We start from the raw sequence: 20,912 nt of genomic DNA on the forward strand, positions 1-20,912 counted from the left end.
CACAATTGTCCTACACACTTGTACCCAAGCACTCACACACGTGCAACTGATTTGACTGTATGGACAGATGCCCAATTCTTCTACATATGTACACACATGGGCAATCCCCACCTGTCCTACCTATACGCATAACACACACTTGTGCATGCCCAATACACATGCACACACAAAATCATCCTGCTTGCACCTATACACACACGTGCAAGTGTGACCTGTCTGCATGTATGTACGCATACACACACACACACACACATATAGCCTATATACCCTGTGTTTTCCTCACATGCACCCCTCATGCTGGGAGGTGGTGAACCCCTGTAGGTGTCTACATACACCCCTTGGAACCGCCAACCTGCCAAATGTGGCTCCATCCACCCCTACGGCCACATGCCCAGTACTGGAGCAGGATGGAACCCCCCTACTCTGGGGTCCCCCATGGAAGCAGAGGCCTGGCAACCTTGCAGGCTTTTGATCCCCAGCAATTCCAGTGGAGAGAGGAGTAACAGCACCATCTCCTGCCAGTCTCTGGGAGCAGAGATGGGGTTGATCCTGCCCAACACCATACCCCCAGCTCCCAGGACCCCAGGTGGGATGCTGATGGCTTCCCCACGCACACCCAGCAGGACCCCCGTTGAGCTGACAGCTGGCTGCTATTCCCCATGGCAGGGGCTCAGCGCACTCCACACACTATCTCAGGGACCCAAGCAATTGGGATGAACAATTTTATTACTGATACTTCTTTCCAGGTGGCAAATTAAATGTAGCCCGTGTGGAGGGCTGCAAGTCAGCAGGACAGGGACAGTCTGGGGAGCAGGAAGAGTGACATGCTACAGGACTGGTGGCCAGAGACACACACGTGTTTGGCAACAGCATGGAGGTGAAAGCCCTCCGCCAAGCAGTGAACCTACACAGGTCTGGCTGCAGGGCTGCAATCAGGGTCTGCAGACAGACTTGGTCAGGGACTGCAGCGTTCCCTTGGCTGGGACCCCACAACAGCAGCCAATAGGGGTGGCTGTCCCAGGAGGGTCTCACAGACAGGGGAAGCATTTTGAGGGTCAAAATCCTATCCTGAGCAACGACAGGTTTGGGCACATGCAGACACTAGGTATGTGCATAGCCCCGAGGCCACACAGAATGGGCTCTCCATTAAGGCGACAGACGGTGGCTTTCCACCTTGGGAGGGGGACTGCAGGGAGGGGACTATGGGAAGGGGACCCCCTTCCAGCTCTGGCTATCCCCTGGGACAGGTAACACACAAAAGCCCAGGAGGGACCTCCAGCACAGAGGCTGGGCATCCCCCCCACTGCTGAAGGGTCTCAGTGCAGATCCTGCCCCGTGCCAGAGTGACACTGTGTGCTGCCAACCTACATCAGCAGGGATGGAGCCATGGGGGATGCTGCCAGCTGGACACAGCATCCTGTGCTACCCGCAGCCCCGGCAGACTGCCAGGGAGATGGGAACTTCTCAGCTGACCTTTACAGTGGGTGCTCCGGATCACCTGGTGCACCCTGTCCTGAGGGTGGCATCCTCCTCCTGATATCTCAGGAGCAGCAACCTTGTGGAACCTGGGGACAGCCAGCTCCAGCCCCATGCCAAGGGCACACAGGGGTGTTTGCATCCCACAAGGCCACTCCAGCTGCAAGAGATGGAAAAGCAGGACACAGCTCCAATTGAAAGGAGGGGAAGAGGTGGGTAGTGAGGAGAACTGGTGGTCTGTATTGCTGTGACCACCACAGTCCCTCTGTCCTGGCGTCCAGCTGGCCCACGGGGAACAACAGAGCAATGTAGGGAAGGCACAGGGGGGGTCTCCTGCTGCCTCTGTTAGAGCCTGGGCTCAGGGAGGAAGAGGAGGAGAGGAAGGTTGGGAGGAGAGGAGCCAGCTGTGCACAGCAGGGCACCCTGGCAGCTGAGCTCAGCAGCCCATGGTGCTGAAGAAGGCACTGGCTTCCAGGAGCAGGCCCTTGGCGTAGACACGCAGGGTGTAGAAGAGGGTGACGAAGTCCTGAGTGCTGAAGAGGGTGTCAGCCAGGGCGAAGGCAAGCGTGGAGGGGATGAAGCCCCGGCCATACTCCACCATCCAGGTGCCTGCGCTCCACTGCACCGACGTGGCCTCTCCTGCCTGGTGCACGATGGTGTCCCCTGCCAACACACAAAATCAGCACGGCTCCCAGCAGCTCCCCTGCATCATGCCCAAAGAGGAGATGTCTTGGATCACGACCTGCAGGGCTGAGCACCCCAACCTCTCCCCAGTCTTGTTTTTCTCTTACTGGCACTCACTGAGATGCTGGGATGTGCCTCTGGGGACATAAACTGCCCCATCCTGAGCTCTTGGCTTATGCCGGCTGGAAGGAAGAGGCTCAGTGACAGTGGAGTTGCTGTTCCCCAGGATGTGGATGCTGCTCAGAGGGCTGCTGCACTTACCTGGATAGTAGATCTCACTTCTGGTGGTCCCCTCCTTCCACTGCCGAAAGGTCCCCGAGATGACAGTGTCAGAGATATCTGCCCAGTACCGACCTGCAGGAGGACAGACAGCACTGGCTCAGTGCATCCATGCCTGGGACAGCTTCAGAGCCCAGGGCTGAACTACAGAGCAGCCCTCCAGGGAGAAGGATGCCCAGGGCCTTGACTTAGTGAGGAGTACAGCTGGGTCTGGTACCCAGGCTGCCTGTCTGACTGGTCACATACCACCAGCTCAGGCTGTTTGCTGTCCTTAAGCCCCACCATTTCCAGTGTTTGGCATTTCCTTCCCGCTGAAGTGCTGGGAGATGTAATGCCTGCCCCTGCTTGCCAGCTGGATGCGGAGAGTCCTGGCCAGCCAGCATGACATGGACAGGCACCTGCACGTGCTGCAGGACACCACGGGGGATGGTCTCCATATAAAGAGTGTTTTCCAGCATCCGCACCCCATAGAAGGACCAGTGGGCTCCATGCACTGGGTACCCCATGGCCAAGGCAGATGTATCTGAATAAGTGGAGAGAGCTCAGAGAAACCCCTTGCCCACCATCCCTGTCCCCCTGCTTACCTGAGTGGCCCCCGGTGTCAACAGCCGTTCCGAAGAGCAGCACATACTCAGTGAGAGAGGCGTGCAGGAGACACATGGAGCCCATCCACCCACCCGCGTTCACAAACACCCACTGCAAGTCCTCGTCTGGCAGGATGTGGCCTGGGTGCTTCTTCCGTAGCTCTACGATGATCTTTGAGAAAGCCAGCTCATGGTCCAGCCCTGCAGCACCCGGGGTCACCGTGAGTGTCTGGCACAGAGCTCTACCAGCACCCCCCCTCACTCCCCTCCATAGCCACAGGGTCCCAACACATCCTTAGAGGGGTCTGCCTAGGGAAGATATCCCTGTGGCTGCTCCCTAGGCAGTGATGGAGGACATGCAGTACAAAGCGCTCCAGTCCTATGGCCCACCCCAGGTACTGGGCAACATGGGGAACCCAAGCAAGGTGACAGTGGCCCTGCCCTGGTGACATGCAGCCCCACCGCTGCCACTGTACACCTAGTGTCCTACGGGGTCAGCCCTCTCCTCCTAGTTGGAGATGAGTCCTGCCCCAGCACCGAGAGCCCCTTTACCCGCGATCCCCCCCTGTCCAGGGTGAGTGATGCTGCGAACCTCCAGTCCCTATTCCCCCACCCCACTCTCTGTCCCTGTGCCCCGGTACTGATTCCTTCCCAATACCCATGCTGCTGCCCCAGCCCCAGCCCCTCTCTGATTCCGGTCCCATCCCCGCCATGATCCCAGTCCCCCCGCACCGGAACCTCCTCAATCCCCGTCCGCTCTACACCTCCCTTCCCCAGCGCCGCCACGTTCCCCCGCACTCCCGGTGCCGCTCCCCGCTCCCCGCTCCCCCTCCACGGCCGATGGGCCCCGTCGAGGGGCGGCGCGTACCCGCGTGGTGCCGTGCGAGCTGCGCGATCTCGGCGGGGGTGAACTCGTACCGCTTGGAGGCCAACCAGCCCCGCAGCCCCTGCAGCAACAGCGCCAGCGCGCCCAGCGCCAGCCCGGCCCGCAGCGCCCGCCGCCCCGCCGCCGCCACCACCATGCTGCCCGCTCCGCTCCGCTCCGCCCCGCCGGCAGCGGGACGGGCACCGGCACCGGCACCGCCCCCACGCCATGGCCGGGCACCAGCGGCCCTGCGCCGGCGCGCCGGGGCGGAGCGCAGCGGGGCCGATGCGGAGGGAAGGGGCCGGGGCCGAGGGGCGGTGCTGCCGTCGGGGCTTCCGGGAGCGCTGAGGCATGGACCCGTCGGCGGCGGGGGAGGAGGAGGAGAAGAAGGGGGGTGGCAGCTTCAGTGCCAGCGGTACGGACGGGGCCGGCGCATCCGGACCCCAGCGCATCCTCGGGAGGCGGGGCTGGGGGTACCCTCCCTGCGCTGGGGTGGCAGCGGGGACCCCCCCCGGACTGAGAGAGGGAGGAAGGGGTGAAGCTGATGGGGGCATAACGCGGGGTGCAGACCCACTTGGTTGGGGGGAGGGGGGGGGTGCACCCTGAGTTTCTCCTTCCCTGGCGCCGCACTGGTGTCTCCCCGCAGAGCACCAGCACGCTCGTTACAACCCCCTGCGGGATGACTGGGTGCTGGTATCGGCCCACCGGGTGAAGCGGCCGTGGCAGGGGCAGCTGGAGAAGCCGCCCCCCGAGGATGTGCCCCGCTGGGACCCCAACAACCCTCTGTGCCCTGGGGCGACGCGGGCCAATGGCGAGGTACCACCAAACACCCAGGCATCCGGGCTCCCCCCACTTACCTGGCCCTCTCTAATCCCATCTCTTGCCCTGGCAGGTGAACCCCCAGTACGAGGGCACCTTCGTGTTCCCAAATGACTTTCCAGCCCTACAGCCTGATGCTCCAGAGCCTGGTAAATTCTGGGGGGAGAGCAGGTTGATGGAGACCCCCAGGCTGAGATCCCTGTGGGAGGGCTCTGGGGTGGCCTGGAGGGACACGGGTGCTCCTTCAGCATCTTCTCCTTCCCCGCTCTCTGTCCTTCCCCAGGTGACAGTGATCATCCCTTGTTTCGAGCTGCAGCAGCCCGGGGGGTGTGGTAAGTACCTCTGAGGGGTCCGGTCTGTGATGTCAGCCAGGATCAATGGGTTGAAGTTGTAGTGAGCTTCTTCCTCTCCTTGTGCTGCCTGTTCTGCACACACCTGCATTTTGGGGGTCTCATCCCTGTCCCTGGTTCCACTGCACCCAACAGGACTGTGGGGATCCCCAGAGATGCCCCGCAGTCCCAGCCGTGTGTGTGTTTCCTCTGCAGCAAGGTGATGTGCTTCCACCCCTGGTCGGACCTGACACTGCCTCTCATGTCCCTGGCAGAGATCCGGGCTGTCATCGATGCATGGGCAGAGCTGGCGGCCGAGCTGGGTGCCTCCTACCCCTGGGTCCAGGTCCGGGGTTGGTGGGGGCTGCCCTTCTCTCCCTGCCCTGGGTGGCTTGGGTGGAGGCAGGGGGCCAGCAATGGGTGCTCTGGCAGTATTTGAGGTTGGGACAATCCCTATCCCTGCCTTGTGCCTTTTTGGATGAATGTGAGTCTCCGCTCTCCTTTGGGATGCTCTCCTGGTGTGCGGGGACACTATGGACCCTGGGGCTGGGACCTGCTGGCTGCACCTCTTCTTCCACAGATCTTCGAGAACAAGGGAGCGATGATGGGGTGCTCCAACCCTCACCCCCACTGCCAGGTGAGCCTGTCGCACCCTGACCTGCCTTAACTGCGAGTACCTGCAGGCCGCCCTACAATAAACCAAAGGACAAGATGTGAACGAGAATCCCCCCGCGCTGGTCCCAGGGCTTTTTGCAGGATACCCTCATACCTGTCTTGTCACCTTCCCTCCTTATGACTGTCCCTTGTTGGTACCACATGTCAGACTCTCCACCTGGTGGCAGCACGGACCAGCAGATGGGCAGCGTGTCTGGGGCACCCTTGTAAATGCAGGGTGCAGGTAACCTGTGTCCCCATGTACCCCCTAGGTATGGGCCAGCAGCTTCCTCCCGAATGAGGCGCGCCTGGAGGACCGGACCCAGCAGCAGCACCTGAGCCAGCACGGTGTGCCCATGCTGCTGGAGTATGCTGAGCAGGAGGCTCGTCGGAAGGTGAGGATGTGCCTGTTGTCCGTATCCCTTCCCTGGGAGCTGGATACGTGCTGGAGTAGGACCCTGGAAGTGCCCATCCCTGGGGCTTTGGGGCTGCCTGTGTCCCCATGGAGTTCCATGTCCTGCAGGAGCGGCTGGTGGTGGAGAACAGGGACTGGCTGGTGGTGGTGCCGTACTGGGCTACCTGGCCTTACCAGACCCTGCTGCTGCCGCGTCGCCATGTCTGCCGCCTCCAGGACCTCCACGAGGGCGAGAGGGACAGTGAGTGGTTCTTATCCCCTATCCCATGTCCTTTGGGATTGGCCTTCATTAGGAGGCAGCTTTGGGGTCCATGTAACCTCTAGCTGCTGGGTTTGGCTTGGGGGTAGAACTGGCACCCCCGTCTTGCTAGGATAAGGGTCGGGTATCCAGGTGCAGCCAATACTGGTGGAGGGACTAGTTTGCTGTTGGGGGAGATGAAGCACATGGTGCTCCCTACTTTTGGGGCAGTGGCTGTTGAGGATTGGGGACTCCCACCATGTTGCTTGGGTTGTCTGCATGGATGGAGAGGGGCGGAACTGCCAAGTGCATCCCTTTCTCTTGTCACCAATGTCCGCTATGGTGAGGGGTGCTGAGGCTGACCCCTGCAGCCTGGTGTGCTGTCTGCCCTTGGAGGGGGCTGGCCAGCTTGGGTTGTGATTCCCCAGCACTCCTTTGCAGGCCTGGCTTCCATCATGAAGAGGCTGCTCACCAAATATGACAACCTCTTTGAAGTCTCCTTCCCCTACTCGATGGGCTGGCACGGTGAGTGACATGGTTGGGGACCCCCACAATCCTCTTATCCACGGGGCTTATCCATGGGGCTCATGGAGTGGCTGCATCCCTGCCAGGAGCTCCCACAGGTCCCTACCTGAAGGAGGACTGCAGGCACTGGCAGCTCCATGCCCACTACTACCCCCCTCTGCTCCGCTCTGCCACTGTCCGCAAGTTCATGGTGGGCTATGAGATGCTGGCACAGGCACAGCGGGATCTCACCCCGGAGCAGGTGAGCACAGCTCGGGGGGGATTGTGGGGAACAGGGGGTCCTCTGACAGGGCCAGCCTCAGGACCCTTGTGTTGTGTCTCACAGGCAGCTGAGCGCCTGAGGAGCCTCCCCGAGGTGCACTACAAGCAGAGGGCTGAGGAGAGGTCATGATGGGGAGCAGCAGAGTCAGCCCTCACTGTGCATGATGAGGCCAGGAGGAGGAATCAGCTGAGGGTGGTGAGAGTTGAGGCCTGGCAACTCATGTCACTTGTGAGCCCTCTGATCTCCAGCTTCTCCTGAGCCTTGTCATGGCTTGTCCTCACTTAGGAACTGGTTTTGCCTGTTGGGATGCTCCAGTCCTAATCTTGTGGCATCATCACACAGGTGGTGCTGTTCTGTCTCTTTCCCTATCTCTTCTGCCTCCACAGCATGCTCCTACCACCACTAAAGGTCTTTCCCTCCTTATTATTCCACTCTTACTGGTGGGACTGGGAGTGCTGCCTGTCTGTGGAGGAGCACAGATCCCCCTAGTCAATAAAACCTGGAAGCAAAGTGCCTCTGCCTGTACCCTTGTGGCTCTTGGCCTTAGGTGGGAAGTTTGGGGGTCTCTGGTAGGGACCGCAAGTGCTGGGGGATATAACACTGGGGCTGCAGGGGATGTGCTGGCAGCCCCATTCTGCTTGCCGCTGTCCTTATCTCTGCGTTGCCTCCTCTTCCTCCCTGGGGGGAGCTCTCAGCCTGTCTCTGAGCACTGCAGGCTTGGGTGGAGTGGGAAGCAGGGAGGAATTGATGCTGCCAAGGCTTAACCAGCTTCTGGAGAGGGCTGAGGCCTGGCAGACTTGCTGCATGGATGCTTCTGGGGAGAATGCTTGGCTCCAGAGCTGCTCCTCTTCCTCCTCCCTGCCTGAGGCTGCCGGGGTTCAGCCCTTGTCCTGCCTGCTGCAGGTTCTGTGGCTGCTGTGCAGCGCTGTGGGGATGCAGCAAGGAGCTGTCCTCTTTTCCCTTCCCTGTGCCCACCAGTGGTGTGGGACAGCAGCAGCCTCGTCCCTAGACTGAGCTGAGGGATGCTGCAACCAGCTCTGTGCTGTCCCCCACTGCGGCCCCTTCCCCTAGGGAAGCCCCAGGACTGTCCTGGGGTAGGTCCTGGACAGCAATGCCCCACAGCTGATGTTGGGGGATGCACAGTGCCATTTGCCATCGTTTTCTTTGCAGAAATAATCTTTTATTTGTCACTAAAGAGCCATTCTCATAACTCTTTAATGAAGCCTTGTCAAATCTGTGAGTGGGCTCCTGGGGGCTGGAAGTACCTTACAAAGAGAGAAACGCTTTCTGCCTCCCCACAATGTGACAATTTTTGGGGAGGGCCCCTTGCTCTATCTGTGCATCATTTCCCCATCCCTACACATGGGGCGGGGGCAGAAAAAAGGGTTGGGCCAGTGTGGGGGTCAGAGCCGGGCTGGATGTGTCCTTCCTGCATGCTGGCCTCATCCTCTTCCCCAGTCACCCTGTCCCAGAGCCCATAAGCCATCTCACCACTCAGCCTCCCCACGTGCCCAAGGGGTTTGGGGAGGGGATGGTGGGTTTTGGGGAGACCCTTGATCTTGGAGCCATCACTGTACACAACGTACCCCCTGCATAGCATGGTGGGGTGCCCAGCTCAGAGTCTGGGCTCTTGCAAACAGTTTTCTTCCCTCCTGCTATAAGCAGAGTTGGTCTGGGCTCTGCAGCCATCCCCATCACAGCTCTCAGCCTTTCTCATCACAACAAGTGCCTTCACTCCAACCTCCGAACTTCCGCGTTTTTCCCCAGGGCCCTGGAAAAGCGGCAACGAATTGACTTAAATGTGTGAATCCAGATTGGGATAATTAGCCGCTGAACCAGTTGTAACGAAGCTAGTCATCTCCTTGCATGCACAGTTAGCTGTGATTTAATAGCCCACCGGCTCTGAGCCTTGGCTGCATCGCCTCGGCCCGGGGCCGTAAATGAAACTCGCAGTAAGTCAAGCGGTATTAAACTTTACAGTCGCCATCTTTTAAAAACGAGACTCTCTCTCTCTAATAAATCAGAGCAAGTGGGATTGTAAATATCGAGGCAGGATCCATATTGCTTAATTAAACAGCGCCTAATGAACAGCCTGTTTGTTGTGTTGTGATTTAGGATGGAGGCTGGGGATGTGGCGCGTGCCGAGGAGCGCTGCTACCCGTGCTGGGATGCTCTCCCCAGCAGGTAGCGGCTGCTGGAGTTCAGCTGCTGCTGAAATAAGATTGGAGGTGGACTGAGAATTAATTACCTCTTTTATTTTTTGATAAAAATTAGATTTCCCCCTCCTCAAAAAGCATCTGAAACATCCAGGGTGCACTCGGCAGCAGGTGAAGGAGGAGCAGAGATACATCAGGGGCGGTGTGGGAACGGGACCCTGGCTATGCTGAGTTCCCCATTCCTCATGATGGATCCACCCTGTCCTGCCCCAGTGTTTTCAGCTTCTGGGAGGGGTGTGAAAGGCTGGAAGGGAGCAATGAGCCTTCCCTGTGGCATGGGGAGGCATTGGATTGGTGTGAACAGGGCAGGTGTGAATGGAGCCACTGGGAATGTAAAGTCATTGCAATCCGTAGACCTGTCCTCGCATGCTGTAAAGCCCTGAAGCCTTTTATGTTTTAGTACTTGAAGTCCAGTTATCATCAAAAAAGTTATTTATGATAAGGACATCAAAAACATCTACCTGGGTGTGGGATGGTGATATAGAGGGACTGGTGTACCCAGGTGTTGCTCCTGACTTGTCAGCATCAAAGGGAAACTGAGGCCTGTTGGGACGTACCTTGATGTTTAACTTTTGCCTGGGAGCTGTTGGAAATCCCAGGAAAAGTGTCCCTGCAATGGGATCACCCTTGTTCTGAGCTCCAGTTCCTCAGCATCAGGGTGAATACATCCTTCACAATCCATGTCCTGAGCTGTTTTGAAAGGATGAGCAGAACAGCCAATAAGGGGAGTGAGAGGAGCTGTGTTTAAGCTTAAGTGTGGAATTACTACATTAAAAATGCACTGAGATCCAATGGAGGCGTTTGCTCCCTCTATGGGGTGTTAATAGGGATATGAGTAATCAGCAAAGGGCTGTGGTGCTTCTGCTCCAGGCTGGCACGTCCTGTGCTCCTCAAGGAGCCAGTGACAAGCCCAGTGGGAGAGGAGGAGATTTACAGATGCCTTAGGGGAGATGGCCAGGATTTTAGCCTTATTTCCATCCTTTTTTCTGATGCCACTGAAAAAAAAAAGGGTCAGTCTTCCAAGGGATGTGGTTTTCCCAGTGTTGCTGGGGCTTTGGCTCAAGTGAGACAAACCAGTATGCTCGACTGTGTTGTATCAGTGCCTGTCTCCATCACTGCCCCTGTCCTGAATGCCTGGGAGACACAGAGCATCTCCAGCTCTGACACTGACTCCTTCTGCAGCCATTGCCAAGTCTTGGGATGCTACTCTGGGATGCTGCCCTGTTGCACAGAGACTGTTGGTGTGATCATCATTGTTGGTGTGGTGGTGTGCCATCATTACTGGTGGTATTCAATGATGGAGGGTAACTGCTGGAGGTGCGTTCATCACCTTTGATTATGTGTCCATGTCCTAGGCAGCTACCAATGGCTGCAGAGCTGCATGCAGACCTGCTGCAGATCCCCAGTCCCCAATCCTTCCCACCCCTCTTCCTCTCTTCCCTGCCTCTCAGTGCAGGTGAGACAATAAATATTGAGCAAAGGAAGTTAATCTGTGACCAGAGTGTTTTAATCAGGAAAAAAAAAGTTATTAGTGCAGGCCTGCTGGCTCCTGCCAAACTGCAGTTTTACTGTCCCTCCTGGTACTGGGTTTATGGTGTCATTTCATTCCAGTTTTACTGTTGTTTTTGCCCTTATAGTTGAGTTTCTCCTTGCCTGCTGCCGCCTTTAACTGAATGGGGCTTTTAGGAATGTAATAAGGAAGAAATTAGTAAATTTTTAGGGAGGGAGAACAGAAGCAAGTGAGGGAGGCAGGGAGGAAGGGTGGATGAAAAGGAAGGAAGAAATGGAGGAAGAGAGGGAGGAAGGAGGAGAAGGAGGGAAGCAGGGAGGGAGGGATGGCTAAATCCCTCCCGTTTCTATCTAAAAAGACAGCATCAGGCACTGAACATGAAAACAATTAGAAATGTTAAGCAGATGCTAAACACCCTGGTGCCCTGCAGCAGACGGCTCCATGCTGCGGGGAGATCTGCTATGCCACGAGAATGAGAAACAAAACCCAAACCCCTTCTAGTTCTTGGCTTAGACACACACACAGGAGCATGGGAGCAGATCCTTGGCCAGCAAACAGCACCCGGTTTGCCCTGGGCTGCTCGGAGCATCTCCTCGGAGCTTGGCAGCTGCTTTGGAAGGGGCTTTCCAAAAGGCTGAGAGCAGCAGGAAGCAATTTTGGAGGTGACTTACCCATGCCTCTGCCAGCTGCTGTTTTCTTCCTCTGCTGATGGTCACTGAGACCTCCCTGCAAGGCATTTTCAGAGCTCTCAGGACCATGTTTCGTGAGAGGGCTGCTGATCCCTGGTGGACACAGTGGGATGCCTGGATGCTTCCTGCCAGCACCAGAGAGCCGTGGGCTCCGCATGGGCTTTAGGAAGGGTGGAATTTAATTTGTTTATTGTTTGGATCATGAAATATCATCACGCTGCAGCGTCCATGTGGTCATGGAGCGGTGGATTCCCTCAGCTCCAGCTTAATTTTCTGCACTCCCAATGCTGTGAAGGCTTGGCTCCCAGCAATGGAGACCTGCCATTGCATGTGATTTTGAGCCTCTCTCCTATCATGGGACCCCACCGTGGGGCTAGAGTCTCTGTTTAAAGCAAGAGAAATTCCAGAAGGGTCTGGATTCCTGCTGGATTCGCCTAAAATTCTACTCTGCCCTGGTGAGACCGCATTTGGAATATTGTGTCCAGTTCTGGGCCCCTCAGTTTAAGAAGATGGAGAGAGTCCAGCGCAGGGCAGCTAAGATGATTAAGGGAGTGGAGCATCTCCCTTATGAGGAAAGACTGAGGGAGCTGGGTCTCTATAGTTTGGAGAAGAGGAGACTGAGGGGTGACCTTATTAGTGTATATAAATATATAAAGGGGGAGTGTCACGAGGATGGAGCCAGGCTCTTCTCAGTGGCAAGCAATGATAGGACAAGGGGAAATGGGTACAAACTGGAACACAAGAGGTTCCACTTAAACTTGAGAAGAAACTTCTTCTCAGTGAGGGTGACGGAACACTGGAACAGGCTGCCCAGGGAGGTTGTGGAGTCTCCTTCTCTGGAGACATTCAAAACCCGCCTGGACACGTTCCTGTGTAACCTTGTCTAGGTGCTCCTGCTCCGGCAGGGGGATTGGACTAGATGATCTTTTGAGGTCCCTTCCAATCTCTAACATACTGTGATACTGTGTGATACTGTGAAAACCCAGGGGAGGGAGGGAGGGAGGGAAGCAGGTATAGATGGGAGGGCAGGGGGCTGCACAGCTGACATAATGAGGGTTATCCCTCAGTAGGAAAGATGCTGGGAGAAGGCAGGAGCCCTTGCAGGACCCAGAATCATTGTCAAATCCAGTTGGATCCTGGCATGGGCTGTATCAGGCATCCCAGCTGTCCCTGGTACCCCCTGCTGCTGGAGCCAGCTGTGAGAGCTCACAGACATCTGCGCCTGCCCAGTGGCCACTGGGAAGGGGAATCCCCTTCATCCTGATGTTCCAGAGAAGGAAACTGTATGTGTTTGCTAGTTATCTTCAGCAATGCTGAGGAGTCAGTAACAAAGACCTGGGAGCAGCGAGACATGGCAATGTCAGCATGGATGGTGCAAAGTCACCCCCTGAGCTTTACCTGGGCACAAGTTGACTCCTGGCAGAGCCCTTGGGAGAGTGGAGGGGGTGGTCGTATTCTAATTAGATGCTAATGAGAAAGCAATTAGTAGGTTTTCAGCATGCCCAGTGCCCTCAGGCTCCTTTGCTCAGCTCCAAGCCAAACCACCCGCTTCAGTGCACCCAAACTGGATTAAGCCTGCAGGGTATGACTGGAGCTGGGATGAACCAGCTGCTGCTCCCCACGCTCAATTGCAATAAATCCTCATAAATTACCCCCACAAAACAAAATGTGACAGATAAAAAACAAAAGTGCATTTGCAGCCTGTTTGCTTTTGGTGTTTAAACCCTTGCTTATTTTGCTCACAATCGTCTATAACTCATGGCAGCTTGTCTGCTCCCTCTGGGTTATATGCTTGGGCTGGAAGGCAGTAATCCTCTGGGTGGCTTTGTTGTCCCTGTGGGCAAGTTAATGCCCTTCCCTATGCTTCAGTTTCCCTAGGGCTCAAATAGGATCAATAACACAGAGGACAGATCGTGTCCACCTCGGCTGACAGGGCAGTAGGAACCCTTGTGCCAGCTCTGCAGATGCTCCTGGGCTGTATGAGGACCTGTGACACCCCTGATTTGGGACTCTTGTGGTACCTCTGGCTTGGACCTGACTCCATACCACCTGGCATGGGTTGTGAGGATATGAGGAAAACCTTTTCCAGCCCTTGGTCTGGCTGCTGCCCTGAAACTGTGCTGTCTTGCAAACTACTGGGTTTGTGCACCCGAACTGCCACTGCAATACTTAATTCACACAATGTCCTGCACAAAATCCTTGTCTCTAAACTGGAGAGACATGGATTCCAGTGGACCGCACAGTGGATTGGCTGAACGTTTGCATACAGAGCACTGTGGTCAATGGCTTGCAGTCCAGGTGGAGACACCAAGCTGTGTAGCGGAGTCACAACGTGGAAGGAAGGGATGCCATCCAGAGGGATCTGGACAGGCTTGAGATGTGGGTCAGTACAAGACTCATGAAGTTCAAGAAACCCAAGTGCAAGGTCCTGCACGTGGGTCAGGACAATCCCAAACACAACTACACGCTGGGTGCAGAATGAGAGCAGCCCTGAGGAGAAGGACTTGGGGATGTTGGTTGATAAAAAGCTGTACACGACTATGCAGTGTGCGCTTGGAGCCCAGAAAGCCAACTGCATCCTGGGCTGCATCAAAAGGAGTGTGACCAGGTCATCCCTGCTCTTGTGAGAGCAGACCTGCAGTCCTGTGTCCATCTCTGGAGCTACCAACGTCAGAAGAATGTGGACCTATTGGAACGAGTCAGAGAAGGCCATGGAGATGCTCCAAGAGCTGGAGCACCTCTCTTATGGAGACAGGTTGAAAGAGCTGGGCTTCTTCAGCCTGGAGAAGAGAAGGCTCTGGGGAGATCTTAGAGTAGCTCCAGTGCCTAAAAGGGGATGACAAGAAATCTGGAGAGGGGCTTTGGACAAGAGCCCATAGTGACAGGACAAGGGGACAGGCTTTAACCTGTCAGAGGGGAGATTTAGCTTGGATATAAGGCAGAAGTTCTTTCCTGTGAGGGTGCTGAGGTGCTGGCACAGGGTGCCCAGAGAAGCTGTGGCTGCCCCATCCCTGGCAGTGCTCGAGGACAGGTTGGACACAGGGGCTTGGAGCAACCTGGTCTAGTGGAAGGTGTCCCTGCTCATGGCAGGGATTGGAAATGGATGAGCTTTAAGGTCCCTTCCAACCCAAACCGTTCTGTGATTCTATGATTCTAAAATTCTATGACTGAATGATTTAAATTAAATAAAATCAAATAATTAAAAAAAATATTTTGAATTCTCACATGAACAATAAACAGAGCAAGAGTGAAGCCAGAATGGATGCCCAGCATGTCACCTTGCTTTTTAACCCTTCCTGCTTTTGAATTCCCCGGAGGATCAGAGATGCTCGGAAAGCACCTGGCTGGCTCCAGCTGCTTCCACCATGCTTCTGTAACAGCAGAACCCTGCTCCATCACACTCCCAGCAGGCACCCTCAGAAGTAGCCAATACATTGGCACTAGAGAAAAGAAATGACCCTCAGCCCCTGCGAGGGTCTAAAATTCTGCCCCCTGAGGACTAGCTGATGCATTGGGGACTGGGGATGATTATGATAAAACCTGTGGGACACCAAGGGCATCGCTATGATTTGTGCTGTCTAAACGTTAATCAGAATAATAATGCCTATTGAGACAGCTGTTTTAAAAGGCTGTGATGTCGGAGTAAAAATTCCAATAAAACTCTATTAGCCCTTCCTCGTTACACTAATGGTGCCTGCTGCTAAAAGCCCCCTGCTATAGACACCCGTATTAATGGGCTTATTACAGGAAATAAAATCCGAGGCTGAACATTACAGTGAAGCCTGATTAATTCAGCAAGGTAATCTTTTTTTTTTTTACCTTCCCCCTCCTCTCTCCCTTTTCTTTTCCTCCACCTCTCCCTCTCCCCTTTATTTAATGAACACGCTTCTTGAAGTACCAACTTCGGAGCTTCGTTTGGAGTTTGGTGATGATTTTGAACTGATTCTGTTCATGAAAGGATGAATCTCTGTGCTGGCTCCTGGTGCAAATGACGGGAAAGGCTTCTCAGATGTCTCCATCAAACCAGGGATGACAGGAAAAGCCGTCAGGCCAGGAGTGAAGATACTAGGGAGGGAGGGATAGTCAATATTCTATGGATGGTGCTGCTGTGGTGGCTCTCAGGCTGGAACAGCCTGTTGCTTGTCCCCATTCAGGGCACATTGGCCAAGACAAAGCTGCTGAGAGGCAAGCAGCCACCGTTAGCTGCTCCTTCACACCCTTTTTTCTCCAGATTTCTCCTATTTTGATCCCCTTAGGAAGGGCTGGACAGGGCTTTCCCTTTCAGGTTTGCTGGTGCTGTCCTAAACCAAGCATGGTGGTACCCGGCAAGGCTGGCACCCCTTGATCATCCCAACCTCAGCACAGGATGAGATGTAGAAACCCACCGACACGCACACTGCTATTCACCCAGGCTATAAATAACTCCCATAAAAATCCTCTTCCCAGCCTTTTTTTGTGCTCTGCCAAACCCTGCCAATGGGAAAGGAGACGGCTTCTGTTTTATGGGCGGCTGGAAGCCGGCTTTGCATTTTTCTGGCTCACGTAATCCCACAGGTACCCTTGTTTCTTTTCTTTTTTAACAGCATTTGATTCACATTCTTCCCAGCCAAGTTTAATTACAGCTTCAGCTCCTGCTGCCCAGGGATAGGGAGGGTAGAGGGCAGCTCTGCCTGCCTGCAAGCATGGGGCATGGGGTGAGAGGGAAGGAAGGAGGGAAGAGAGGAAAGAGGGATGCGGAGTAAAAGTAAGGAGCTGGCAGGCAGTAGTAAAGGAGGAAGGAAAAGGAAGAGGAAGATGAAGAAAGAGGGAGGGGGAAAGAGAGAGGGATAAGGAGAGAGACAGGGAGAAGGAAAGGAGAACAAAATGGAAAAGGAAAAGGAAAAAAAAAGAAGGAAAGTGCAGCACAGGTCTATGCCCATCCTGGGAAGCCCAGAGTAATGTCCAGGTCCTAGTTTGGGTAGCGGCTGTGTTTATCAGCCTAATTTTGTTTTAATTAACCACAGCAAGAAGCTGTGAACACTGAGTTTTCAGAGTGTTCTGGGGGTACTGAGCAATGGGCTAGCAAACCCTGATCTTCCTTGCTCTTGATTTCTTGAGGACCTGTTGCAGTCATAGACTTCAAGTTAAACACCCAGCTCATGGGGCCAATGTGCTACGGGCTTGTAAATCGAATTATAGTGTAGGGAAGTTGAACTGCACTGGAAAGAAAAAGATGGTGGGATTGCACAAACTCTACCAAGCAATCCTTGGGGATCTGCAGGTAGAGCTGGGGCTGGGGTTTCCCTTTGGCTACCTGTGGGCACATTGCCTTGGAAAATGCAGTGTGCTTGGACTGGCTTTGGCTGGAGCTCCCCACCCAGCCTGTGCCCACCATGCCTGCCAATGTGAACACTCTTTACACATAACCATCATGATTTCTGGTCTCCCTGGATAGGTTCTTGCTGTGATTGCCTCCCCATCACATCCTTACTGTCACCAGTGAAGGTGAGGGTCCCTGTGTGAAACCCTGTGATAAGGGAGGACAGTCTGGTGAGAAGGAAGAGGGGGGGAAAATACAGACGAAAGAAAAAAAAGAAAAGGTGAAGAAATCAATTTAGTTACAATAAAGCCTCTTACTGTATTAACTGCTAATCCATAAATACACAAACACACAGAGGGAGTCCTTGGAATAAAGGCATTTATTTAAGCTATTTGCTCAAAGCTGGCTCTGAAAGGTCTGGCACGATGGAGGAATGGGCACAGAGGGACCCTGGGGAGATGCTTTCTGCAGCCACTGTTGACCTTCCCCCTTCCATCAAGTGCTGTCCCCTCCACAGGGATACGTCTCCCCCACCACCAACATCTGGATCTCTCTGAGGTTCCCTTTGCCAGCTGAGGGGTATGTCTTGGCTCTCCATGGATCTGATGGGTTGCTCTCCAGCTGGGGTGGGAACTGTTGGCATCGTGGTGCTGTTTGCTCTTTCCTCCTTTCCTTTTCCTCGCAGGGAGGAGGCCGGGGGGGGGGGAAGCGGGGGGGTTATAACTCTTCTCTCCTTTCATTTGATCTGCCAACGGGCTCAGCGGGGGGAAGACCCCGTCTCGGCAGGCTGCCCACGAGATAAAAGGCAGCGAAGGCCCAGCCAAGACATTTTTTCCACTGTTCCCCCCACCCCTTCGCCCCTTGCTCCATCCCCCTGGTTTTCTTGGCAAAGGACGAAACAGGAAAATGAGTGTACTCCTTTCAAAGCCCTTCTTCTTTCAATATTGAACCGGGCCTGGATTCCCTTCTGGATGCCTGATTGCTGGCATTCCCGCTCCCCACGCAGCCTAAACTGTAACAGCTGAGGGCTGGGGATGGTGTCGGGGGGCTGCGAGCACGTATGGGGAGGCTGGAACAGAAACACCAGCCCCCTGCTTCCCACCTGGGCATCCCTGCTGCTCTGCACCCCTGGCAAGACCCATCCCACTGGAGTGCCCTGCTCCCATCACCACCAGCAGCCTATGAAGCAATGCTGCTCTGACATGTCATGAGTTGTGGGATCCCTGCTCCTGGCAAGCACATGGGTTGAAAGCTGTTTGTCCGTGTCTCTATGTCCCACAAACCCGTGACAGGGTGGGGAACCAGACTCACTGTCCTGGGGTTCTTGTCAAGACTTGGGAGTCCTGTCCTGCCTTGAGATGGGATGAAAGCCACCCCAGGGAACCTGGCAGAGTGCAGCCCAGCTTCCGCTCGCTGCGTTTGACTGAGCCGAGTGTTTCACTTAACTTTTTCCAGAGATTTTCTTTTGATTTCATCCTTTTCTGTTTGATTTTTTTTCTTTTTTTTTGAAGAGCGATAACGATCTTCCATTTCCAAATGAAAAGTCATTTGGCACCTGGGAGGGGTGGGGGGGGAGAAGATTTATTTTTCATTTAAAGCTGTTGAAACAGGATAGTTAAACCATTACATGTCTTTCTCTTTTTTCTTTTTTCTTTTTTTTTCCCCAGAAGGTTTTTGGAAAAAGAAATTCCTCAGAAGTGACCTTTTCTTAGGAAGTGTTTTGATGAACTGGCATTTTCTGGATGAAAAAGCATATCTGTCCAAAGTTCCTGGCCCTTCCCAAGGGAAAGGGCAGGAGTGGAGGGGTTGTGGGAGCTGTGGGTGGAGGGAATTTGATTTTGGTATTTCTCCAGGGCTCTGGTGTGGTGGGTCTCTGATGGGCTGAAGAGAAGGAGAAGTGAGATGGGGCAGCCCACATCTCTGGCAGAGCGTTCCCCCATTTCTCCTTATCTCCCTTATCATTTAGTATCTCTCATGTATTTAGTATGTCATGTAACTCTCTGAGAAGGAGGGGAGCCCACTGGTCTGAGTGTGAAGCTTCAATAGCAGCTGCTTCTGATTACTGCTTGAGATCCTCTGAAGTGGGGGATTTGGGTCTGTGAAGGGGCAGTGGGGATGGAGGGCTGCTGGGTGCAATCCACTGTGCTCTTCCTGGAAGGGTCTCAGATCAGCACATCCTCCCCCAAACCCCTGTCCTGGCAATGCACTCTCACTGGGGTTGGAGACAGTTTGCCTTTGCTTTGGCATGATCCTGCTTTATATCCAGGGATGCAATAAACTTCTCAGCTCTAAGAGCCCAAGGGCTGAGCTGAACATCCTATGGGGCAGCATCCAGATGTTCCTCAGAGCTGCTGCCTCCAGCCAGGGCACCCGCCCTGTCAATGCAGCCCATGCTGTCCCCTCTCACAGGAGACTTGCATCTTCTTTCTTGCATTCCATGTGCCCATGTGACGGACAGGACTTGGGGAGGCCCCAGGAAATGCTCTCTTTGGGGCTGCTTCTCTTTAATCCCATTTGGGTGTCCTCATTTGCTGTTTTTTTCCGCACATCTCATGTGCCATGTTGATTCGCTATTGCTCTGGCTTATTAATCAGAGTGTCAGGCAGGGGCAGATCAAATGGCTTACAAGAGCCTAAGCACATTACAGCAACGCTATTATCTCTCTCCACCAAATTTGTAATCTCCATGAAAAATTAGAGCAAGCTGCTCTGATGAGCCCCATTCTCCATATGCCCCATGAGTGGGACCCTAATTATTTTACCTCTCTTTAACTCTTTATTAATCCCATCGTCCACCAGACGTCTGTTATTTTGCCTGGGACTGATGCAGTAACAAAGAAGATTGGCTTCACACATGCTTTTAAATCCCTGTGCTCACAAGCTGCTGATGGGGAACCGCTCTCCTTGCATTGTGTTATCTGCCGTAGAGGTAGGCAGCTGCTTTTGGGGGGTCCTGAACACTTTTTGGGGTAACCTTGCCTTTAAGGGTGGCAGTGGCTGGCGATCCTTCCTGCGATACCCAGCAGGTGGTGGTGATGTATAACTAATTTGTCCCAGCCTTTTCTTATCGGAGGCTTTTAATGTTTTATTCGGCTGGTTGGCATTATCCATTGCTCAAGAGTTCAGTGGGGTTTTGCCCTGCAATGAGACTTTTCTCTTCATGTTTGCTGAGCTGGGCACAGGCATGGATGGCATCCTTTGGTGTTCATTTCCCTTTTCTGGCCCTCGAGGCCATGCCATGTGCAGGCTATGGTATGGAGGGTAAACAAGTAAAACCTCTTATCACTCCTGCAAGTCTAGTTGACACAGGCTTTCTGCTCTTTGATTGTACTTAATACCTTTCAATTCACATCTTTCAGCACTTTACAATAGGAACATAAAATATGTGTCTATAATAATACTTGTTTTGAAGGGACAAGACGAGGTGATAGGGTCTGGGTGAAGACAGCAGGGAGAGGCTGGACATGGGGCATGGAAAATGCCAGGGAGGAAGGTGGTGGCAGAAGGCTTGCTGCCCAGGGGTTGGCTTGCCCCTGCCTGGGATTGCTATCACTGAGCAATGGGGACTTGAGCTTCATCTGAAATGTTGCTCTCCAGGACTCCAATGCAACCAGTCAGGACACTGATGTCACTAAGGGGGCTGCTGTTGCTGCATCCGCGCTGCTGCTGCATCCCTGCTGCCAACCTGGGGTCATGGATGAAGACCGGAGGCCGTGAGGCTGAGATGAGTGGAGGATGTAGACAACATCTCTGCTGCTGGCTGCTGGTATGGTTTTGGGATGCACCAGTGTTTGGAAGACTGAAAAGTTTAGCTGTGAGGGGTGATGCTGTGGGCATACTTGGCCAGAGAAGAGCATGGTGAAGCTGGAGGGCCCTTGTCCACTCTCTGGGGATGACAAACAGCCCCATAGCTCTCACCCAGCACCTTCCAGGCAGCTATTGGGCCAGCTGTTGGTCTCTGGGGAAGAAACTGTGACAGACCTTGGGAAAACTCGTTATTTCTCCCCACAAGAACGGCAGCTGAGCTGAACAGTAAAGAAACCAGAGGGACATGACAGGCTGGAGGACA

General features: G+C 54.4%; 2 protein-coding genes across 2 annotated transcripts; one reads left to right on the top strand and one right to left on the bottom strand.

Annotated features, from left to right (window-relative positions):
• Nucleotides 1-708: 708 nt before the first annotated feature.
• Nucleotides 709-4,093, bottom strand: SIGMAR1 (sigma non-opioid intracellular receptor 1). The gene is made up of 4 exons (XM_061376519.1): nucleotides 3,892-4,093; nucleotides 3,024-3,224; nucleotides 2,422-2,514; nucleotides 709-2,139 (listed from the first exon to the last, which is right to left on the bottom strand). Exons 1-4 carry the CDS (start codon nucleotides 4,043-4,045, stop codon nucleotides 1,913-1,915), a joined length of 675 nt encoding a protein of 224 aa, XP_061232503.1. The 5' UTR covers nucleotides 4,046-4,093; the 3' UTR covers nucleotides 709-1,912.
• A 146-nt stretch (nucleotides 4,094-4,239) lies between these two features.
• Nucleotides 4,240-7,643, top strand: GALT (galactose-1-phosphate uridylyltransferase). The gene is made up of 11 exons (XM_061376516.1): nucleotides 4,240-4,303; nucleotides 4,496-4,704; nucleotides 4,781-4,856; nucleotides 4,991-5,039; nucleotides 5,253-5,382; nucleotides 5,617-5,673; nucleotides 5,963-6,085; nucleotides 6,214-6,346; nucleotides 6,785-6,868; nucleotides 6,955-7,109; nucleotides 7,194-7,643. Exons 1-11 carry the CDS (start codon nucleotides 4,240-4,242, stop codon nucleotides 7,257-7,259), a joined length of 1,146 nt encoding a protein of 381 aa, XP_061232500.1. The 3' UTR covers nucleotides 7,260-7,643.
• Nucleotides 7,644-20,912: the final 13,269 nt, after the last annotated feature.

Source organism: Neopsephotus bourkii, unplaced genomic scaffold, assembly GCF_033783945.1.
Source record: "Neopsephotus bourkii isolate Nb327-2 ecotype Australia unplaced genomic scaffold, CSIRO-AGI_Nbou_v1 NB_1721, whole genome shotgun sequence".
Lineage (NCBI taxonomy): Eukaryota > Metazoa > Chordata > Aves > Psittaciformes > Psittacidae > Neopsephotus > Neopsephotus bourkii.